At 36.7% G+C, this 20409-nt stretch overlaps 2 protein-coding genes across 2 annotated transcripts; one reads left to right on the top strand and one right to left on the bottom strand.

Annotated features, from left to right (window-relative positions):
• Positions 1–99: 99 nt before the first annotated feature.
• LOC113230748 (selenide, water dikinase) lies at positions 100–1699 on the bottom strand. Its single transcript, XM_026464827.1, has one exon. It carries the CDS (start codon positions 1583–1585, stop codon positions 380–382), a length of 1206 nt encoding a protein of 401 aa, XP_026320612.1. The 5' UTR covers positions 1586–1699; the 3' UTR covers positions 100–379.
• A 546-nt stretch (positions 1700–2245) lies between these two features.
• LOC113230825 (dystrophin) lies at positions 2246–19943 on the top strand. Its single transcript, XM_026464921.1, has 11 exons — positions 2246–2304; positions 2395–2531; positions 4770–4971; positions 8971–9202; positions 9764–9925; positions 12458–12589; positions 14241–14479; positions 16430–16553; positions 16988–17282; positions 17796–17996; positions 19801–19943. The coding sequence occupies exons 1-11, from the start codon at positions 2246–2248 to the stop codon at positions 19920–19922; spliced, it is 1905 nt and encodes a 634-aa protein (XP_026320706.1). The 3' UTR covers positions 19923–19943.
• Positions 19944–20409: the final 466 nt, after the last annotated feature.

Raw genomic sequence — 20409 nt, 5'->3', positions numbered from 1 at the left:
AAATGAAACACAGATTTGACTGAAAAATAACTTTATTCTAATAATTATTATACTTATCTCACAATTTGCAGAAAAGTTTTAGCTTAAAACAAGCTGCAAATGATCTTTAGGTTTTATTGGGTACCTAATGGAATTGTTCTCTTAGTTTAATAGTGGAACCTTAACTAAGTTATAAACACCAAATCACTAGATTAATATTTAAAAGCTTTTTTCACTGATTTTACAATATCTAGCTGTTTGCTATCCACAATACAGCACAAACAAAAGTCAATGTTGAAAATAAAAATATGACAATGTCAGTAGATTCTTTAAAATAAAAATTTAAGATTTATTCAACTCCAAGTCATAAAGAATACATATCTGGAGAGTTATTATTGATTTAATCCTTGGCTGGTACTTCAATAACTCTAGGTTTGTCAATGATACGGGCAGTACGGTTGCCTTTTTCCACTATACCAATGATCCAAGCTTGGTACCCTTCTTGCTTCTCAATATCCTTGCAGTATGCTGCAGCTTGCTCACGGGGCAAGCAAATCAGAAGCCCACCAGAAGTCTCAGGTGCATGGCCTTGTAACAGTTGGAACATATTTCCACAGGCTTTAGCGACAGCAGCCATCTTTGCAATAACAGGTAAGTTGTGAATGACAAATGACACTTCATTCTTCTGATGAGAGGCCAAATTCTGTGCATGGCCAAGTAGACCAAATCCTGTTACATCTGTGGAGCCATGGGCATTGTACTTATGCATGAGACGGGCTGCAATGCGGTTTAGCCTGCTCATTGAGTCCATTGCGCGATGGTACGCCTTGCGTACATCCTCTTCAGATACTACCAGTTTGATGCGGTTCCAACGTTCTGGTTGGTCAAGCCATTGATGAGCGTTTACAGCAACTTGGGTGCCCAGAGGCTTAGTTAGCACTAACACATCACCCATAACAGCATTGTCAGGAACAATATACTCATTTGGCTGGCAGATAGTGGTGGCTACCCCACCAATGGTGCACCAAGGATTAATGACAGTTTGACCACCAGTAACAGAAGTACCAGCTTCCAAAGCAGAGTCTTTGAAACCTCGCATTATCAGGGGAATAACTACGTCGCGCTCTTTCTCGGTCATTTTCGTGGATACGCCGAGTAGCATCAGCATATTGTCGCATTCAGTGACGCCCATAGCGTACAGGTCGCTCAATACATTGGCACACGCGATTTTACCCATCATGTAGGGGTCGTCAACGAGAGGATAGAAAAAGTCAGTAGTTTGTACCAAACAAAGCCCGCCGTGCCTAAGCGGCGTTACCGAGCAGTCCAAGCCGATGCCGATGCGCGGAATCGCCACATGCATGAACTGATCATCTTGTTGAGAGTAGTCTTGCTGCAATGACTCGACGAGTTTACCCAGAACATCTTGAGGTACTTTACAACTTCTTCCTTTGAGATCTGCGAATCTTGTCAATCGAAAACTTGCTTCTAAATCGTGTGCCACTGGATCGAATGGCCGACGCAAAGCCAAGGCATTGGGGTTACCGGCCATTTCCAATTGTGCCGCAGCTAAGGTATCCTGCGCTACACTAGACTGATACGACATATTATACGAAAACACAACAATAATAAACTTCGCGTGGACGTATTTTTGTTTAAAACGCGGATACCCGACACGCCGCCAAGTGACGCTTGCAAAATGGCGTCTCTTTTACCAGCAGAAAATGGCAGCGTAAGATGTCATAAAATACACGGCTGCGATTGGTAGATATGTATCGTATAACATTTATTGACGCCTGTGATTAGAGAATAAGTGGAGTAATTTCGCTTCGGACAACGAAAACAAATTCTTGTGTATACGACACGTTCGGTTCTAAGCATATTTCAATTTTTAGTTGAAAACTTGATACTGCTTGCAAGCAGTTTCGTTGGTTAAAAAAGAAGCACTTCTGTATTTTAAATAAACCGCATACGAAACGAATGGAGCACCCAGTTGACATTTGGGAAAATTAATTTTTTTTCAACCAATCGCTAGTGCACTGAGCATAGACTTTCTAAAACATAGTTGGTTTAAAATACTACTTCGAATTTTTGATAGGTAGGTGAATACATAGTGGCATAGTGTTCATTGATACACAACAAAAACATTTTTTTGAATATATTACGGCGGTTATTTATGCCGATCTTAGAATATCTACGTTTAATTAGTAATTTCTTTTTTATGGTTGTTTTGTTTTAAGCAATTAAATAATGTGAATAGGTTACGATGGCTGTTAACGGTTGGAAAAAAGTTGAAAATGACGAAGGATATCCTTGTTACGTGCAGTAAGTATTGTAGTCCTACTTTCTCTGCGTAAATATCAAAATATAGATTCAAGTTTTAGTAACTAGCGGCGTTTGTGATTTGTTTTACAGTGAAACAACGGGTAAAGAGCAGTTTGATCACCCACACTTTGAGAAGATTATAAAATCTCTCGAGGAATACAATGGAATCAAGCACAGTTCGTATCGTATTGCCTTCAAGATTTTCGCTTTACAAAGAGAACTTAGAGGTAAGATTTTACTGTTTACAAGATACTATATTATATTTAGTAAATATGTGACTGTTTCTCAAAATAATTGTGCATAACGAAAAGGACGTTACGAAATACTACAAAAATTTTATTATTAAGCTTGTTATATTACATTGGCAAAATATAATTGATTTAATCCCTATTTTTATTGAGTTTTTCACAATCTAGTTATTTGCATGATGGATCCTTGAATTTTAAATTGAAGTGAACACATAAATTAGAGCTTGGGGACTGTTTTCGTAGAGATTGCCTTCTCAAAAACATCCCGTGCTCAATCAATATCAACTATATTCTGGCCAATGCCCACTTCTAGTGTTGTAAAAAAGTCCGGGAGTCTATATTTATAAACTCAATTTTGCACGGCTCGGTGGCTTTAAATACTTATGAATCCAAGTTGTGTCACACAAAACTTGCTTGATTTGAGAGAAAATGCCTTATCATTGCCTTCAAATCCGATGTGTGATGGCAACTAAACAACAGTCTGATACACTCATTCTTGTAAAGTAAATTTGCAATAAATAGCCAACCTTAAATGTGAAATAAGTTTACCATTACAACTTAATACTATAAAAGTAAGTGCTATAGCATTTTAGGAATATGCAAAATAACAACTACTTGTATTTGTTAAGGATAGAGCTACTATAAAATATTTGTGGGGAAACATACACCAGTCGCATCAGCATAGGAATTTTGATGCAATTGGTGTGTGATAATAATATGGTGTAACAGGCTGGTGTCCTCAACTCTGTGTTAAGGCACTTATTTCGTCATGTAGTGGGTGCAGTGTCCTACTCATGCCATCTGAGCTGCTCCAAGATTTTTAAAGACTGAGGAGCAACTTTAACTCTCCAACTACTTCGCCCTGTTGTTGGCCATTCTGGAAATTTGTAGAATATGCACAGCTATTTTCTCCCCTTCCATACATGCTCTAAATAGAGAATTAGTTATTGTGGACCTATTCATGAAGCAAGGTGCTTGGAGTGCAACCTATTAGGCCACCAAGTTTGTACACGGTGTGTTAGAGAGGCCTATTTTGGACATGGGCTTTTTTATTTTATATTTACACTTTTATTTAAATTGACTTGGATGAAGTGACAAAATCATCCTTTTTCTATCTTGTTTTTAATAAGACTGGTAACACTTGGGCCTTATTCAGAGTGGCGGCGGGCGCGCGTGCGTATAAACCACATATACGTAGGTGTCTACGTTGCGTTCAGTGGCCGCGCACGCCAACGCCTGTGTCGTGGTGGCTGAGGGCGCGAGTGCGCGTCGCCGATCTGGTAGATCTATTGGCTCTGTCCGCCTGTACTTTTCACAGTGCATGGTCTAGCGTCTGTTTGCGATTTCGACGTTTGGATCTATCCGCTCGTAGCCGCTTCGATACTGTGAAAGAGGAAATACGCCAAGACCCCCGCGCCCCGACTCGCCGCCGCGCCCGAGCCAGCAGTCTGAAAGAGCCCTTGGTTATATTGGCTTTGCGGATTATAATACTCTATCGTAGTAAGAGTCGACATTGTCCTTGTTATTTATTCAGTTTATTGTTATTTCCCACATCTCGTTACAAAAGCTGAGTGGAGAATATTTTGGTGACGTAATAAATGTAATTCTTTTGTTTGGCGTTTTATCCAAAAGTTATTTTTTGTTATCATTTTGTGATAATGTTATCAAATAAACCTATTTTCCTATCTTTCATATTAACCCATGAATGTAGAGTTAAAATTTTTTTTAAAATTTAAATTAACTATTTAAAAAAAAAAATTTAAAATAGTTTGTTTATTTATTGATCCTATCAGCGTATTTGTAGGGTTTAGATTGAAAATTATGAATGGTTAAGTTTAGATACAGTGTCATTCTCATATGGTTCTAATAACATCCTAATTAAGTGGTCCCACGGATATAATGACTGGGTGATTTGCATCTTTGAGGATCTACTTGGGCCTTGGCAATCTACTGCTAATCTTATACATCAAATATTTAGTTGTGTTTGAAGATTATGTGGTTGCATGTTCTCACGTGTATTTGAGTGTATTAATGGGGTAGCTTATACTAGTGGCTCTCGATGATCCTGCTGTAAAGTAAGAAAAATGAATGTAAAAAAATCATATCACACCATTTTAAGCTTAAAACTGACAAAAATTACCTGTAGTTTAGTTAGTTTGGAAACATTGTTTTTATTTTTTGCTTTAATGTTTATAATGTATGTTTTAACCATTTCAGTGCCTCCTCTTCGCATCGCGTCGGGAGTATTCGCGCGACATCAACTTAGCTTATCGGAGACCAGTCTATCACTGGACACAGTTGAGTTGGAGGCAGTATTAACGGACATATACTTTGCAGCAGAGAAGGAAGGTTTATTTTATGGAGATATTGACTTGACCGTTGATCTGTTGATCAACTTGTTGCTTAACGTTTTTGATAGGTAATATTTGTTTTTGTATTCATTGCGAGACATTTTGAAAATCTACCTGTTGCATATTTATTAATTTAACTGTCCCAGCTCTTATTAGATTCTTTGAATAGATCTTTTCATAGAGTTGTGCTAAGTAGTAACTTCCACATGTCGCAATACTATTATCTTGTTTGGGGACTGCTTGTTTTACTTTGCGGTCATCGTCATTTAACTGCCTCCTTGGCCGAACGGTTACCATGTCGGACTGCCACGCAGAGGTCCCAGGTTCGATTCCCGGGCCGGGAGAAATATTTGTATGGCCTACATTTATTTCTCTCGTGAGTTTGGGTGTAATTTGTGGTTGTCTATGTGTGTGTCCATGGCACCCGCGACACAGGGTTTCCCTAGTGCGGGGCTATGTTGATTGTGATTGTGATTGTGAGTGTCATCATTATGTTTACCATCAAGGACGAACAAGTCGTAAGCCTGATGGTAAACAAAAATCTTCATAGCTTCAAATGGTAAAGATCTGAGGAACACTGCAACTGCGCCCGTCACTCTGAGACATAAGGTTGACAAAGTCCCGTGTGCCTGTAGTTTCACCAGCACCCTTACCCTGCAAAACCAGAACACAGTAAAGCTCAAATTACTGCTTGGCGGCAGCATGAATCAAAAACCCAAGAGGACTGCTAATTCGCGACACAGCGTACTCGGGTATTTAGTACTTATTGGTACACCAGATGTCGCGACGAGTGCCAAATAGCTATTTTTGTAACTAATTTGTTTTACATTGACAAGCTGCAATTTATCAAAAATTCATCAAAAATTTATCAAAGCTATTCCTATATCTAGTGATTACAATTTAACTAGGTGGCGCTTATTGCACAGATTTAAATTTTGTTTAGGATTAGCGCCATCTATCCATAATTGTAGGCGTTAAATTATAAATTAGTTTGTAACACACAACATCTATTGAGTTGTATTTATTGCCTCGGTGGCCGAACGGTTACCATGCGGAGGTCCCAGTTTCGATTCCCGGGCCGGGAGAGATATTTGTATGGGACATTTATTTCTCTCGTGAGTTTGGGTGTAAAATGTCCCACGACACAGGGTGTCTCTAGTGCAGGACTATGTTGAGTGCAGGATTATTTGTCATGTTTGATTAAAAGAGCTCTCATGCTAAAAAAGTTTGACGTTGGCTCCGCCCAAATATGTGAAACAAATATATGCCTGAAGTTCGCGTGACATGCGACAGGAGATGTTGAATTTTGCGCATTAAAAGTACCAAATTCGTTTTAGCGGAATAACTCTAAAACTAAAGGGATTAAAAAAAATCCGTAGTGACAGTTGTCGATCATGCATAAATATAATTAATTATCTAATTTTTGTCCTAATAACCTGTAGCATTTCGAGGATAAATCATGATAAAATATGTGAAAATTAGAGGTCATTTCGTGATTTTTATCTATCGAGGAAAATTTATTGTTTTATGTTTCTGATTAATGTCTATGCTTGAATATATCGTGTAGTTACTCATACAATATTTTATTTTTAACTTTAAAGTGGATATACCCCTCCAAAATCAAATCGAAGATTAGGAATTTTTCCTCTGCTCCCTCTTAATATTGCAAGGAAAAAACTGACTTCTTATTTTTCTTATTAAAGAGGAATTAATTGATATCCTCGGCCATTTATATAATACGTGGGGCATACTATAAATGGTCAGAAATTAATTTATTGTTTCTCAAAATATTCTCTGTTAGCGTTAACGCACTTTTTCATACGAATGAACCAATTTTGAAAACATTTATGCAACTCCTCCGTGACAATCTCTGAAACATATTTTTCACACTCTTCGACAGCCTCTTCAAGTGATGAAAATCGTTGACCGCGTAAACGGTTTTTAATTTTTGGAAATAAATAAAAGTCCCAAGGTGCCAGGTCGGGACTGTACGCGGGATGGCTCATAAGGTCTACGTCGTTCACCTTTAAAAATTTATTTGTCAGTCTGGCCGTGTGAGAACTGGCATTATCGTGGCGCAAAATGATACGGCGTTTACGGTTATTTTTACGGATTTTGTCAATAACTTCCGGCAAAGCAATGTTCGTGAACCAATCACTATTCACGGTACAACGATTCTCCAAAGCAACAGTAGCCACATGTCCCGTTTTATTAAAAAAGAAGCAATCATCCGCTTAGAGGCACTTTGCACGCGCGTCACTTTGGTTGGTTTCGGCTCATCTCGAAAGACCCATACACTCGATTGCTGTTGTGTTTTGGGATCGTAACTATAAATCCATGTTTCGTCACCTGTTATTATATCCCATACCAAATTTGACGCCCATTCGTTGAATCTGGTAAGCGTGGCATTGCACCAAGTGACGCGATCCGTTTTTTGAGCCTCAGTCAAATTGTGTGCGATCCACCGAGAGCACAGCTTTTTCACACCCAAATGTTTGTGTAGTACTGATTGTATTTAACTCATGCCTATGCCTACAGATGCCCGAATCTCGTGGTATATCACATGCATGATCATACGGCGCTCAGCATCGATGTTTTTGTTGTTCACAGCAGTGGACGGGCGACCATTACGAAATTCGTCACTGACATTCACACGACCGCATTTGAATTCTGAAAACCAGCTATAAATAGTCGTCTTGCATGGTGCTTCATCGCCAACAGCAGTTTGAAGCGGAGCGAAGCTCCGCTGAGCTGTTAAATTACACTTAGAAAATCATACTTCGAAAATTGTCATGAGTTAAATCCATGGTGATGTATCAAGACTAGGAAGACTACCAATTTCTAAAATGACGCTATAATGTAAAAACAAGACAGTCAGACGAAAGAAACTGTATTCTACAGCCAAAGAGTTCCATTTTCATTGTTGTGTCCGTCAGAATGGCTGGACCAAACGAGATATACAAATCAAAACAATCGTTTTAGAAGATACCTTTTACAAAGGCGTTTTATTATTATTTTTAAATAACTTTATAGAAGCTTCCTAAAATAGTGTAAAAAAAGTAAGTTCAGGGAGAAATTAGGTAGTAAATAGTTATATCAACAGTGGGTTATATACCTTTTTAACAGTTACAACCTGTAGTATGGCGATTAGCGGTCCTCTTGAATAATTGGTCCATGGCGGCAGTAATGGGTAAAGTGCAAGTACTGTACTGGAAAGCTTTCACAAGGAGTTCTACTGCTACTAATTCGTTGTTACTGTAGCACAGGCTGGTTAACTATTTTGTATTTAGAACTGTATAAAAATAGAAGGTTGTTGTCAAATGAACATTGCGGTGGTTCTGGACAAATCTTCAAACTGAACGCTTGCAGTAAATCTTTAATTAGGTTTCATCGAGTATATAATCAGAAATAGAAACGAAATAAGGGCCATACCTCCTGGTCACTCATCAGTGATACATCACTTATAAATATCAACTCTCGTTTGCAATGAAATTACAATTAGAAAGCTGAAATAGTACAGCGCCAACAACTGACCTGTGTGTACGTTTTCGTATATTCCAAAAATATTCTGTATTTATTGTAATAGAGATAATATCTCTAACAATGACGTGCTGTTCCATTCAGTGGTATGAGGAAAAACAGCAAAACATCTAATTACAAAACAAACGGAACCAAATTGCATTGGTAATTCAATATTAAATATGTAATTTTGCAATTTTCGTCCATTATAGCAAAGCTCAAGTTAACTGGTCGATTTGAAGTGAAACAATTGACGACACACGTCAATTGTTTCGAACTCGGGCTGGCCAATTGGAGCGCAATTGTCACAGTAATGATATGGCAGAATAGTTTTCAAACAAATTAAATGACATTTCGTCTCGATTTCTGTTTATATGCTCGATGTTAGGATTATATTCCTCGTTTAAATATTAAATAGTACCTCTCACTAGGCTACAACCACGGCTACGCTCTGACATTACTGAATTGTTGCTACGGATCTAATGTGACCCATATTACATCAATAATGAAACCTTGTATTATTTTTAATTGTGTTAAATTGTTTGCAGAAATAGAAAGGAACAAATCAGAGTACTAGCTACTAAAACACTCTTGATAATACTAAGTGAGGAGTCTGTATCAGACAAGTGGTCAGCTATGGCCAACTGCTGCTCGGACCACAATGGTTGTGTGTCACCAAGACGATTGACCGCGCTGCTGGCTCATGTTACAGCGCTGCCAACATATCTTGGAGGCCAGATAGAGTCTATACAGGCTGACGTTGATGCTTGCTTTGATAAGGTAACTTTTCCACCAATAACTAGACACAAATCCAGTAAACGCGAAAGTTAGAATGAAAATGTAATAGTTTTCGCAATAAAAAGGAATAATTTCCCATTCAACTTAGTTCAGCTGAGTTCCATTAATGATAAGTTAATACAACGTGTGTTTAGCCATTCTAACTTCACTATTCTAACTTCATTTACTTGGTCTTCCTAAGAAAAGAAATACTAATGCAGTTAAAGAACTTCACATAGTTTTCAAAAGTTGTGAGCCTTCTTCCTCATACAGGTTTCTTCACGATATTTTCCTGGACCGTTAACTAAGGGTTACCACTCACAAAAGTACTTTTAAATTTAAGTTGATCTTCTGGACTTCAATTGACCAGCAACCAAAATAAAACTCTTCTCGTACTAATGAATTTGATTTTCTGAAAGAAGTCTATGTTGCTGATTGATCTTTGATAAAAATTCGGATTTGATTTTACTTAACATAAGTATTGTATTTTTTATTAGGTTGTAAGTTTCTCTTCTTCCGCTACCTGTACAATTATATATTTTCTTCTCCTGTAACCTGTTGCAGAACGCAGGCATGCTAGGCATAGGCGCGTCGGCTCTGGCTGAGTGGGGTGTCCAAAGCTGCGTAAGCGCGCGTTTCCTGATCGTTGTACAGCGCGTTATCTCCAGTAGAAACTGCAGCAACGTTAGTTCTAGCTGTGCCGCCTGCGCACAACCGCTAATTCAGGTATTGCTACTATAGTATTCTGACAGTTTATTTACTTATTTAACTTTTTTGCATGATTCAAAATACAAATATTTTGTATATAATAAAATACAAATTGCGGACTTAATGCTATAACATATTCCCTACCTGTTAACCATTGGGTCAAACAGAAAAAACTATAGGTAGGTTCTACACTTCAAGCAAAAATAACAAAATACAATAAGCCAAAATTTAATAATTAAATTATATGGTATAAAATGAATATAACAAACTTACTTAATATACATGTATAATAAACACACATACATAGGGCACACTATAAGTTTCCGGAACTGGCCACTTACATAAACAATATTTAAAAAGTAATTACAACATTTGAAAATGGAACTCTGGCTGTGAATACAGTTTCTTTCATCTGACTTGTCACTTTTTTTTACATTGTGGCGTCATTTTAGAAATTGGTTGTCTACATCACCATGAATTTAAATCGTGAAAATTTTCGTAGTATCATTTTCTACGAGTTTAAGTGTAATGTAACAGCTCAGCGGAGCTTCCCTCGGCTTCAAACTGTTTTTGGCGATGAAGCACCATTCAAGACGACTACTCATAGCTGGTTTGCAGAATTCAAACACGGTCGTGTGAATCTCAGTGACGAATTTCGTATGATCAAAACAGACAGGTATGTGATATACCATGAGATTCGGGCATCTTTAGGCATAGGCATGAGGCAAATACAATCAATATAATCAATACTACACAAACATTTGGGTGTGAAAAAACTGTGCTCTCGGTGGATCCCACACAATTTGACAGAGGCTCAAAAAACGGATCACGTCACTTGGTGCAAAATTCAACGAATGGGCGTTAAATTTGGCGTGGGACATAGTAACAGGTGACGAAACATGGATTTATAGTTACGATCCCAAAACAAAGCAGCAATCGAGCGTATGGGTCTTTCGAGTTGACCCGAAACCAACCAAAGTGGTGCGCGTGCAAAGTGCCTCTAAGCGGATTATTGCTTCTTTTTTTAATAAAACTGGTCACGTGGCTACTGTTGTTTTAGAGAATCGTTGTACCGTGTATAGTGATTGGTACACGACCATTTGTTTGCCGGAAGTTATTGACTAAAAAAAAACCGTAAAAATAACCGTAAACCGTAACCGTAAACCGTAAATCATCTTGCACCACGATAATGGCATTTCTCACACGGGTAGACTGACAAATGAATTTTTGAAGGTGTACAACGTTGACCTTATGAGCCATCCCGCGTACAGTCCCGTACTGGCACGTTGTGACTTTTATTTATTTCCAAAAATTAAGAACCATTTACGCGGTCAATGATTTTCATCACTTGAAGAGACTGTCGAAGAGTGTGAAAAATATGTTTCAGAGATTGTCACGGAGGAGTTGCATAAATGTTTTCAAAATTGGTTCATTTTTGTGAAAAAGTGCGTTAACGCTAACGGATAATATTTTGAGAAACAATAAATGAATTTGTGACCATTTATAGTATTTTTTTTTATTCATTCCGGAAACTTATACTGTGCCCCACGTATAATAGTAAATATACATGTATGTATGTATGAATTTCTTTGAGATATTGATTTTGGCAAAGTATGTTTGAGAACTATGTTAAGCGGTAGATATGATTACGAAGCTGGTAGCTGACAATGTGGAATGATTAACTAATTGTATCTACTATACTTTACGTTTAGTAGATAAAATAAATATGTTTTATTTAGCATTAGACAGATAAAAATTTTGAGTCTCGCAAAGCAATTTAATAAAATCCATGAAACGAAATTCTGTAACATATTTACTGTCTTTATGGTAATTGTTACGTTTTTTTTTTACTCTTAACTTTCACCAAAAACTAACTGTAAATGTTTGTGTCTTCACAAACTTAATCTATTTCAAAGTCTTGTACCATTGACTTACAAATAAATGGACGTTATACAAAAACCACGTTTTAGACCCGTAATACAAAAACCACGAAAAAAATGTCCCAAGTCAACCTATTTAAACGTAGTGACATGTCAAGGAATATGAAAAAGCTAAAACGTTGAATTTAAATGTAATGTCATCGCAGTACTATCTAATTTTGCTTGCTTCGCTGTCAGTCGAACAAACGAAGACTAAAGCGTGAATGACGCTCTGTATACGATTTTAACGCCCTATAAGTTCGGACACTTTTTAGCGCGGACCCGACGTCCATATAATTGTAAGTCAAATGTCTTGTACTATAAAAACCTTAAAGAAACAGAGCTTTCAAACGGACAAACTTAAAAAAAGTTGCATTTGTCTTGTCATTTGTAAAAGTAATTTGACGTCGATTTTCACGATGTTGTCCTTTACAGTAATTTGTTGTCTGAAGACAAGAGTTTCCTTAAAAAAGGTTTACGATTACTGTTTCTTAGTTTACAGTTTTTCTAATTGTAAAAAAAGACGATGTATAGTATCAGAAAAAAAGGCTAAATTACTGCCATCGGTCTTATCATTTGAAGTCCAAGAGAGGTACAGTCGAAATAGACTGATATACATTTTAATTTGCAGGTGCTTAAATTCAAATGCTCAAAATGTGACGAAACTTATTTCTGCGAGAAATGTTACTTGTACGACAAACAGCCGACGACAGTGAGAGGCCACAAGAAAAGTCATTTGGTGCATGAAATGGTCGACGGAGAGGTAATTACACTCAAAATTGTACGGCATCTTCCCGTAATACTATTTCGTAGTTTTAAGATACCGTGACGTGACGATGACGTGTGCTGTGTTAGGGTCGAAACACAAAACTGCGAATCGGCGTGGATGCGAATGCATGCGTGATGCGAGGTGGCGACACGGGTTTTAAAAATAGTGTTGCACTGCTGTTATTGATAAGAAAGTATAGAAAAAAACACAAAGAAGATTAACATCACAGGAATGCGCTATACTTAGCAATTCGCCATCGCAGTTTTGTGCTTCGACCCTTAAGCGAGTTCGCGAGCGGGTGTCAAGTTAAAGTGGTCGATTAAACCAACCGGCCTATCGTGTGATAACAGGTGCTCTAAATGCTGAATTTGAAATAGTTATGCATTCTCTAATTATAACAATTATAATTTTTTTTAAAACTGACCTCAGAAGTTGGCTATCTGCTTTCGCTGTATTAGTTACATATTTTTCGCCAAGTTTTATTGAAATCGGTTAGCGGAAAGTAGGTAAAATTCAATAAACCATATTCATCTCCTAATTTGCCCCTTAGTGCAATATTTTCTTACTTAGATGGAATATTTTATTCAAATAAGAATGGGACCATTACTGAGGTACCCCCTTTCCAACAATAAAATAATAATCGAAATCGGTTCAAAAAGTCGGAGTAATCTCTCGTTTTTTGAAGTCGTTTAAAAAAAATGTTGCTCAAGGTTTACAAAAGTCAACCTAAAGTACTTGTTTCTAAAGTTTAAAATTCGGAGCTATTGGATTTTTACGGAAAATGACGATTACGTTTTAGCCTATTTTATTGTAATGTACTACTCGTTTTACCTTTTAGCTATGTGTTGCAATGCCACTGAAAGAAGTTTCGCATTTGTTTAAACAACTGGCCGACCTGATATTCTAAATTGGTTCTAATATTTCGGTTTTTTTTGTGCGTCTGGGTACAATAACGCAAAAGTTTTGTCGCAATCAGGATGATAACAATGGTATGGAACAAAATATATAAAAAATATTTATTTTTATATTTGTACATTATTTAAAATGATTTTCTCGTTCTTGGCAATTACCTTTCAGAGAGAAATAAAGCATTTTGTATTTGTAATTCCATTAAAAGTATAGGTTAATGTTCTCTAATATGTTTTGCAATGACATTCTATATTTGAATTATCGGAATTTCTTGAACATGACACATCATGTGTAATTTTACGAGCTCGTTGGCCTAACGACTTCCACTGTTGGTGCTGGATGAGAAGGCCCCGGTTCGATTCCCGGTAAGATCAGTTAGGAAAATGCACTTTTGTACATTGGTTCGGACTTTCTGGTAGTGCCTGGAGTGCATTGCCTTGCTCTGGTTTTCATAGGGTGTGGTTGTTTGGCACATTATTATTTCTATTAATTAATTAAAAGTTTACCTTAAATATTTACATATATTTTAAGTGTTTTTTTTACCGGATTAAATGGTTTTTCAATCATAATATATTCGTCTATTTCAGTAAAATCCGAATAACTCGGAAAATGTAAAGAATGTTTATTTTTATTCAGTGTAAGGTGTTACGTATTCCTGTATTACAAAATTTAATGTAAAATTACCTCAGCTACGCCATATTTAATATTTACCTTTGAATATTTGTTATATTTTCAGACACAACCCTCTCAATGTCTAAGCTTAGTCAAGACAATGAAACGTTTCTTTTTCTGCACGAAAACTAAGAAGAAAATCGTGAAGAATTCAAACAAAGTATCTGACAAGGAAACTATGAAGAAAAGAAAAGAATGCCGTCCAGCTATCTTCACGTCGACTGTGGGGAAAGCGTCGGGGCATAACAGCAATCTGCCTTCAATACTTCAGGATATAATTACACAAATGGAGAGCCAGAATAAGTATGTACAGCAAAGAAAATTGTTTATGAGCTTTTAACATCAGATGGAATGTAGCGATTTATTTATTTTTAGTTTGTGACGGCAAAAGTGGCGCTGCAATTGGGCTTTGAAGTATTGTATGAAAATTACTATTACTAATTTGCATACTATACTAAAGTGGAGACGTGGTAGTGGACTTTAGAGTCGACGACTTAGCGCTGGCAACCGTTAGTTAGTAACGGGAATTGAGCGTGCCTATAGCTCCGATACCTATGTGGAAAATAGGAAGGTGCTGTACGTGCACCCGGGGCTACTCACCGAAAGCACACCTTTCGGGAACCGGATGAAGTGTGGGCTAACAGACTGATCTTGGGGTAAGGACCTGACTGTGACGGTCCAAGTGCTTGCACAGGTAATAGCGCCCTTCTCATATAACATAAGGGTCGGTAGAGAGGGTCACTGTAATCAAAATTTATGTATAGTCTATCTTTCTGACGATGAGGTAAAATTACATTTGCAGGGTTGCCAGTTTTCGTAAAATTTTAAAGTCAAGTTGTCGATAGTTTTACCGATAGATTGTGAAAGTATGTAAAATTTTGCTAAAAATGTCTGAATTTGTGAATGTTACGACGTTCTAATGATTAGTAATTGCGTTATTGTATGCTTTATTCTTATTTTGTCAGTTTGTCTATTAATATCAAAATGAATATTTAATCACCATTGACCTACCAACAAATGGACGTCGGGTCTAATACAAAAACCACGAAAAAAATGTCCGAAGTTATCCTATACAAACGTAGTGACGTAACGAAATATAATAAACTAAAATATTAATTTAAATTGTAACGTCATTGCAGCACTGCCTAATTTTGCTTGCAACAATTTAATGGCCCAAAACCATCATGTTCAGATTCTACTGGAAACTTAACAAAATGGATCTCTTAAAATTTTTTGCACGTGCAATGTGTAGAAAAAGGACAGTTAGCTATTTGATTATTTTGTGTTATTTTGTTTAATTTATATTTTGTAATTTATATTTACGATTAATTTATATATAAATTAAATACTATACAACTTTACAAAATAACACTTTTAAATGATAACTATGACAACACAACGTTTATAGAAAATATGATACAAACTCCTGTTTTTACACTTTACTGCAGTAATTTTTACAAGTTATTATTATGTTACAATATAGTAACCCAGCATGATTGGCCAACGCGCTCAGTCGATCAAACGAAGACTGTTGCGCGATTGACGCTTCTTACACACACGGACACTTTTTAGCGCGATCCCGACGTCCATTTATTAGTAGGTTAATATTAGTCACACACATTTTAATAACGACAGGCGGATTTGATTATGTACATTAAAAATAAAATATAAATAAAAATCTTTAATTATGTCTCCTATTTGTATTTTTAATAGACATAGTTCTACATTTAGTGTATGTATGAATGAATTTGTTTTCCGGTTTTGACGGGTAAGGGTGCTAATGCTAATGTGAAATTACAGGCACATGGGACTTATCAACTTATGTCTCAGGGTGACGGGCGCAGTGGCAGTGCCCCTCAGATCTTTACAATTTAAAGCTCTGAGAGGCACTGTAACTGTTATGGATAGGCGTGTAGCATCGGGCGCACGAGTTTTCATATTTCGCTTGAAGTTATAAAAAAAAACAAAACACCACACTTGAATTGAACATGTAATTTTAAAGACTACAAAAATACTATTCAAACTGGATCTGCCTCTTTAGACAATTCTGTAATATATTTTTATGACATCAAGTAACAGGACGAACTAGTCGTTCGCCTGGTGTTAAGCGACACGTCTATCCATAGCCATTGCAGTGCCACTTAAGAGAATTTAAATCGCTATGATCTGTGCCAATACGGATAGACATTTATTAACGGAAGGAACTACTGGAAATGAATATGTTCCACTGTTTAACGAGTTATTTCGTTTCAGGGCACTGAAGGAGCTATCGGCTCAACTGGATAACTTGAAAAACTGCGACGGTGTGTTGAAGCGAAAAGTAGACGCGCACTTTAATCAAGTTTCGATGCAAATTAACAGACTTAAAATTGTGAAGGTGACTGAACATTGTTGTACTTACTGAAATGTCTATGTAACAACAAGTCTTTTCGATACTCCCTCTGCGTCACCGAACATACTTTCTAAATACACTCCCTCCATGATGTTTATGAAACTAACACGTGACGGACACTGGCAGGATTGAGACAATAAATTAGTCTCACAAGCCATTCATTGATAAAAAAAGCAAGTCCCAATCGTTAACTATGGGTTAAATTTCATTCAGGCGTTACTTTCCAGAAGTCCCGTGTGAACTCACTCTGGGGCACTTCACAGAACACCCAGACCACAACCAATATAGCAAAGTCTTCCTCCAAATCCAGAGCCTACAATGTTAACCGTTAGGCCACCCAGGTCGTCAAGAATGGAATAAAAAATGTCACCGTGTATAATAATTATAATTTATGAAACTGTTAAATTTAATTCTTACAGGAGAATCTCGTTTCAACTCCATCAGCAATGTCCGAAGCAACAAAGCAAGAAAAATGCGATCGTCCGCAGGCATTCGGGCTCTTCAGTCCTATACCAATCGAAGAGAAACAATCTCAAGTCACCGACAAAGCCCAACCTAGGGTGTTAAGTCTGGATTCTGGGAATTTCTCTGTAACTTCTAAGCATGACAACTTGCTTACGATCTCTGGTGATGCATTGAAACCTGTTGTAGTGCATGCCACTTCTGATAGCATATCTACCGTGTCGATGCGTGATATTAGCAGTTGGCATAATGGTAAGTGTTCTTTTATATCTATGCTTTTTATTTTGTTATTTAATTGTTTCATATAAAAATACAAACATGTTGGAAATAGACTTAAGTCTAAACTCTTAAGAACTCCTAGTATAAACTCTTGTAGAGTTACAACGAATACTCTAGGGTATTCGGATTATTCGGCCTTTTTGTTTGCTATTCGCACGAATACCTAATATTGACTCACTACTCGGCCGAATTTTTGTTATATACCTACCTACCTACATTACTACTACTAAATATACCGAATGTTGAATACCTAAACAGGAGGAAGAAATAAGAAAAACCCAGTATAATACGAGTCTTTTTAAACGTGGTTTCTGGAACCTTTAGTTTAGGCTAGCACAAACGCTCAAAGACGAGTCACACACTAAGCGTTTCGCTTCCACATTTATATGGCGAATGGCTATGGATTAGAATTCCCTGAACTTGGGTCTTTTTTGGGCCTGAGTGTTGCGTCACTACTGTATACCATAACAATAATTTTCTTAACAGAAACAGATGCCTTAGCCCCCGATAAACATCCTTCTAAGTTGGATTGTGCGTCGCAGTCAATCTGTGCCACGGAACAAAAGTACGCGGCAGACAATCGCTCCGTAGAGACGAGTAATGACAAAATGAAGGAGCTGAACGCTGACTTGGACACCGTGCTGGATAGGTTGCAGCAGATATTGACTAATAATTTTGCTGTTGATGGTAAGATTGCTGTCTAAGGGTTTCTAGATTACGAATGAAATAAATTCTAAATAATAATAAATCTAAATTCTAGAAAATCTATGTTACTTGAAAAGGAAAATAGTTACTTTAAAAGTTACATTTGCGCTTTTTAATTAAAAAATGTAAGTGTAAACAATATATATTTTTGTATACGCCTAAATCCGTAAAAACAAAAAAGTAAAGTTTGCAATTGATTGTTTGATTTTGTTTTGTTTGCGCCATCTCTTAGTTATTGTTTAGTTTGGGTGCGTTCGTAAACTATATTTAGGATTTACAATAACAAATATAATTGAATTTTAAATATCCTAACATTACGAAAGTTGCCTAAAAATCAAAAGTTACACTTACACATTACGTGAGAGTGTCAAGTTATGAAAAATGGAACAATTAACATCTGGCAACACTTGTATGTGTAGTAATAAAACCTCGGACAAGTAAATAAAAAATTAGCTCATTCATAATACGAATATTATGAATGTTCTTCAGACTTAATTTACATTTTATTGGAAACTATGTTGGTAATTTTTATCTTAAATAACCTATTTATACAATTCATACATTTTGATGCTACGATACGGAAATACTATTATGAGTAGCAGCACATACATTGGTAAGTTAGTTTTCCTTTCGGATATTTAGTATATTATTCGGAAGTACAGTTTTTTACTTCGTAGAATTGTGATTTGAACAAGTTTTTGATTGCCTTCAAAAAATACAAACTATGAATAATTTTGTCGGTATATTCTGTGTGTATTTTTCAGCAACTCATTTTTCGAACTCAACTCACAGTTCGCTGCAATTTCGTTTGTTTTTCGGAATCTTTATTATTTCCCATTACGAATAACACATGGGGACCATACTTCTTTTAAAAACAGGTTATCCGTCGAGTTTTTTGCTCGTTATGTTCGTAGTAAAAATACGCAAATTAGTAGCAGATTATAAAAAAAAGAATGACGAAACGAAATGAATTTCAGAACAGCTCCATTATGTAATAACATTGTAGATCTTTTTGCTAGTTTGTTTTTTTATCTGTTCAGTTTTGATTACTTACTTTTTTGTTAAATAATAGAAGCCTCAAATGAGATCTTTGTTAAAAAAACACTTGTCGATGAAACTACTTCTAAGCCAACTGGCTATGCACTACTAGCAGCTTGTTCCAGGTTCTTGTTGTTTGTAATAATTACATTGGCAATCGATTGCACAATGAATCGATATTATAAAATGGGACGTTGAATATTTATTTGACAATTATTTCGAGTCATTTGGTCTCTTTCAAGTAATTTAAATAAATAAATAATAAAAATAACATTCATTGATGCAAAAGAGGATGCATAGGCCATTTGCTTTCGTCATTCTGCTAAACAGCAGTTGCTTGTTCAAAGCTGGATAAATCTAAACGGTCAGTTTTAGCTGTGTGTATTACTTACAAATTTAGTGCGGGCACACATCACAAACAAAACGGTCGACTAACATTCTAATCTATTTATATTTATCGTAATAGCGAGAATGAGCGAACAGAGTATCAGTTGACAGTGCTGGTTTGTGGTATGCGCCCGTAATATCTCTCATCTTTTTGGTGATTCCTGTATTTAGAAGGGGCCATACAACGTTTGATTATGAGACTAATCATCAACGAATAAAATTTAAATCTTAAATTTGCCAAAAAAACCTTGACCCGTCATTTATATGAACAAGGTGCTCATTGCCCGGAAAACGTTGACTAATTAGTACCAACCTTAAAGCTTACTCGTTAAGATTGCTAATGTTCTGTATCTACTTTCAGACTCATGCTTCGACAACACACAACTGCGCGAGACCGCGAACGAGATGGAAGGCCTTCTCGGTACTCTTATAAGGGGAGTCGAACAGAGAGCTACTTTAAATGCGATCAAAGGTTTAGTGTAAGTAGAATAACACTTTAGGGTCGGTACACACTTGTCATACTTTAGCACTGTGTCCATACTGAGCGTGTGCCTTATATATGTGGTATCGTCGATGCGGTTAAACCTGAAGCGTGCATAACGTTTGACGCAGTGCTGTTTTGGAGTAGTGGCATCCAACCCTTAAAAGGATTGTACTTAGCCCACACTAATAAGTCGATATTTTTCAACTACTTAAGTGCCAGGTTAATTACTTTATTCCTAGGTATTTAGTTCACATGTAACAATCAAATGATATGCTATAATCTGTTTTAAAAGTATGTTTTATTGCTATGTTGAACTGGGTACTACAAAGGAAACTGTCATTACCCTAATGGTTTGATTGACTAATAATAGTTCGGCAAACCGACCTAATGCCTGTGATCTTCGATTCCCCTCCCTCTTCGTCTAACTTCAACCCGCTATCGCCCGCCGAGTATTGTTGCCACAGCAATCACATTAATGGCCCATTT

This window comes from Hyposmocoma kahamanoa, unplaced genomic scaffold (assembly GCF_003589595.1).
Source record: "Hyposmocoma kahamanoa isolate Upper Pololo Valley unplaced genomic scaffold, ASM358959v1 64, whole genome shotgun sequence".
Lineage (NCBI taxonomy): Eukaryota > Metazoa > Arthropoda > Insecta > Lepidoptera > Cosmopterigidae > Hyposmocoma > Hyposmocoma kahamanoa.
This window is presented reverse-complemented; position numbering and strand designations above follow the sequence as displayed.

Excerpts from the sequence above, each read along its gene's own strand:
- LOC113230748 (XM_026464827.1), bottom strand. The coding sequence starts at position 1,585 with ATGTCGTATCAGTCTAGTGTAGCGCAGGATACCTTAGCTGCGGCACAA.
- LOC113230825 (XM_026464921.1), top strand. The coding sequence starts at position 2,246 with ATGGCTGTTAACGGTTGGAAAAAAGTTGAAAATGACGAAGGATATCCT. Across the intron at positions 4,972-8,970 it reads TTGCTTAACGTTTTTGATAG|AAATAGAAAGGAACAAATCA; the intron begins GTAATATTTGTT and ends AATTGTTTGCAG. Across the intron at positions 17,283-17,795 it reads TATTAGCAGTTGGCATAATG|AAACAGATGCCTTAGCCCCC; the intron begins GTAAGTGTTCTT and ends TTTTCTTAACAG.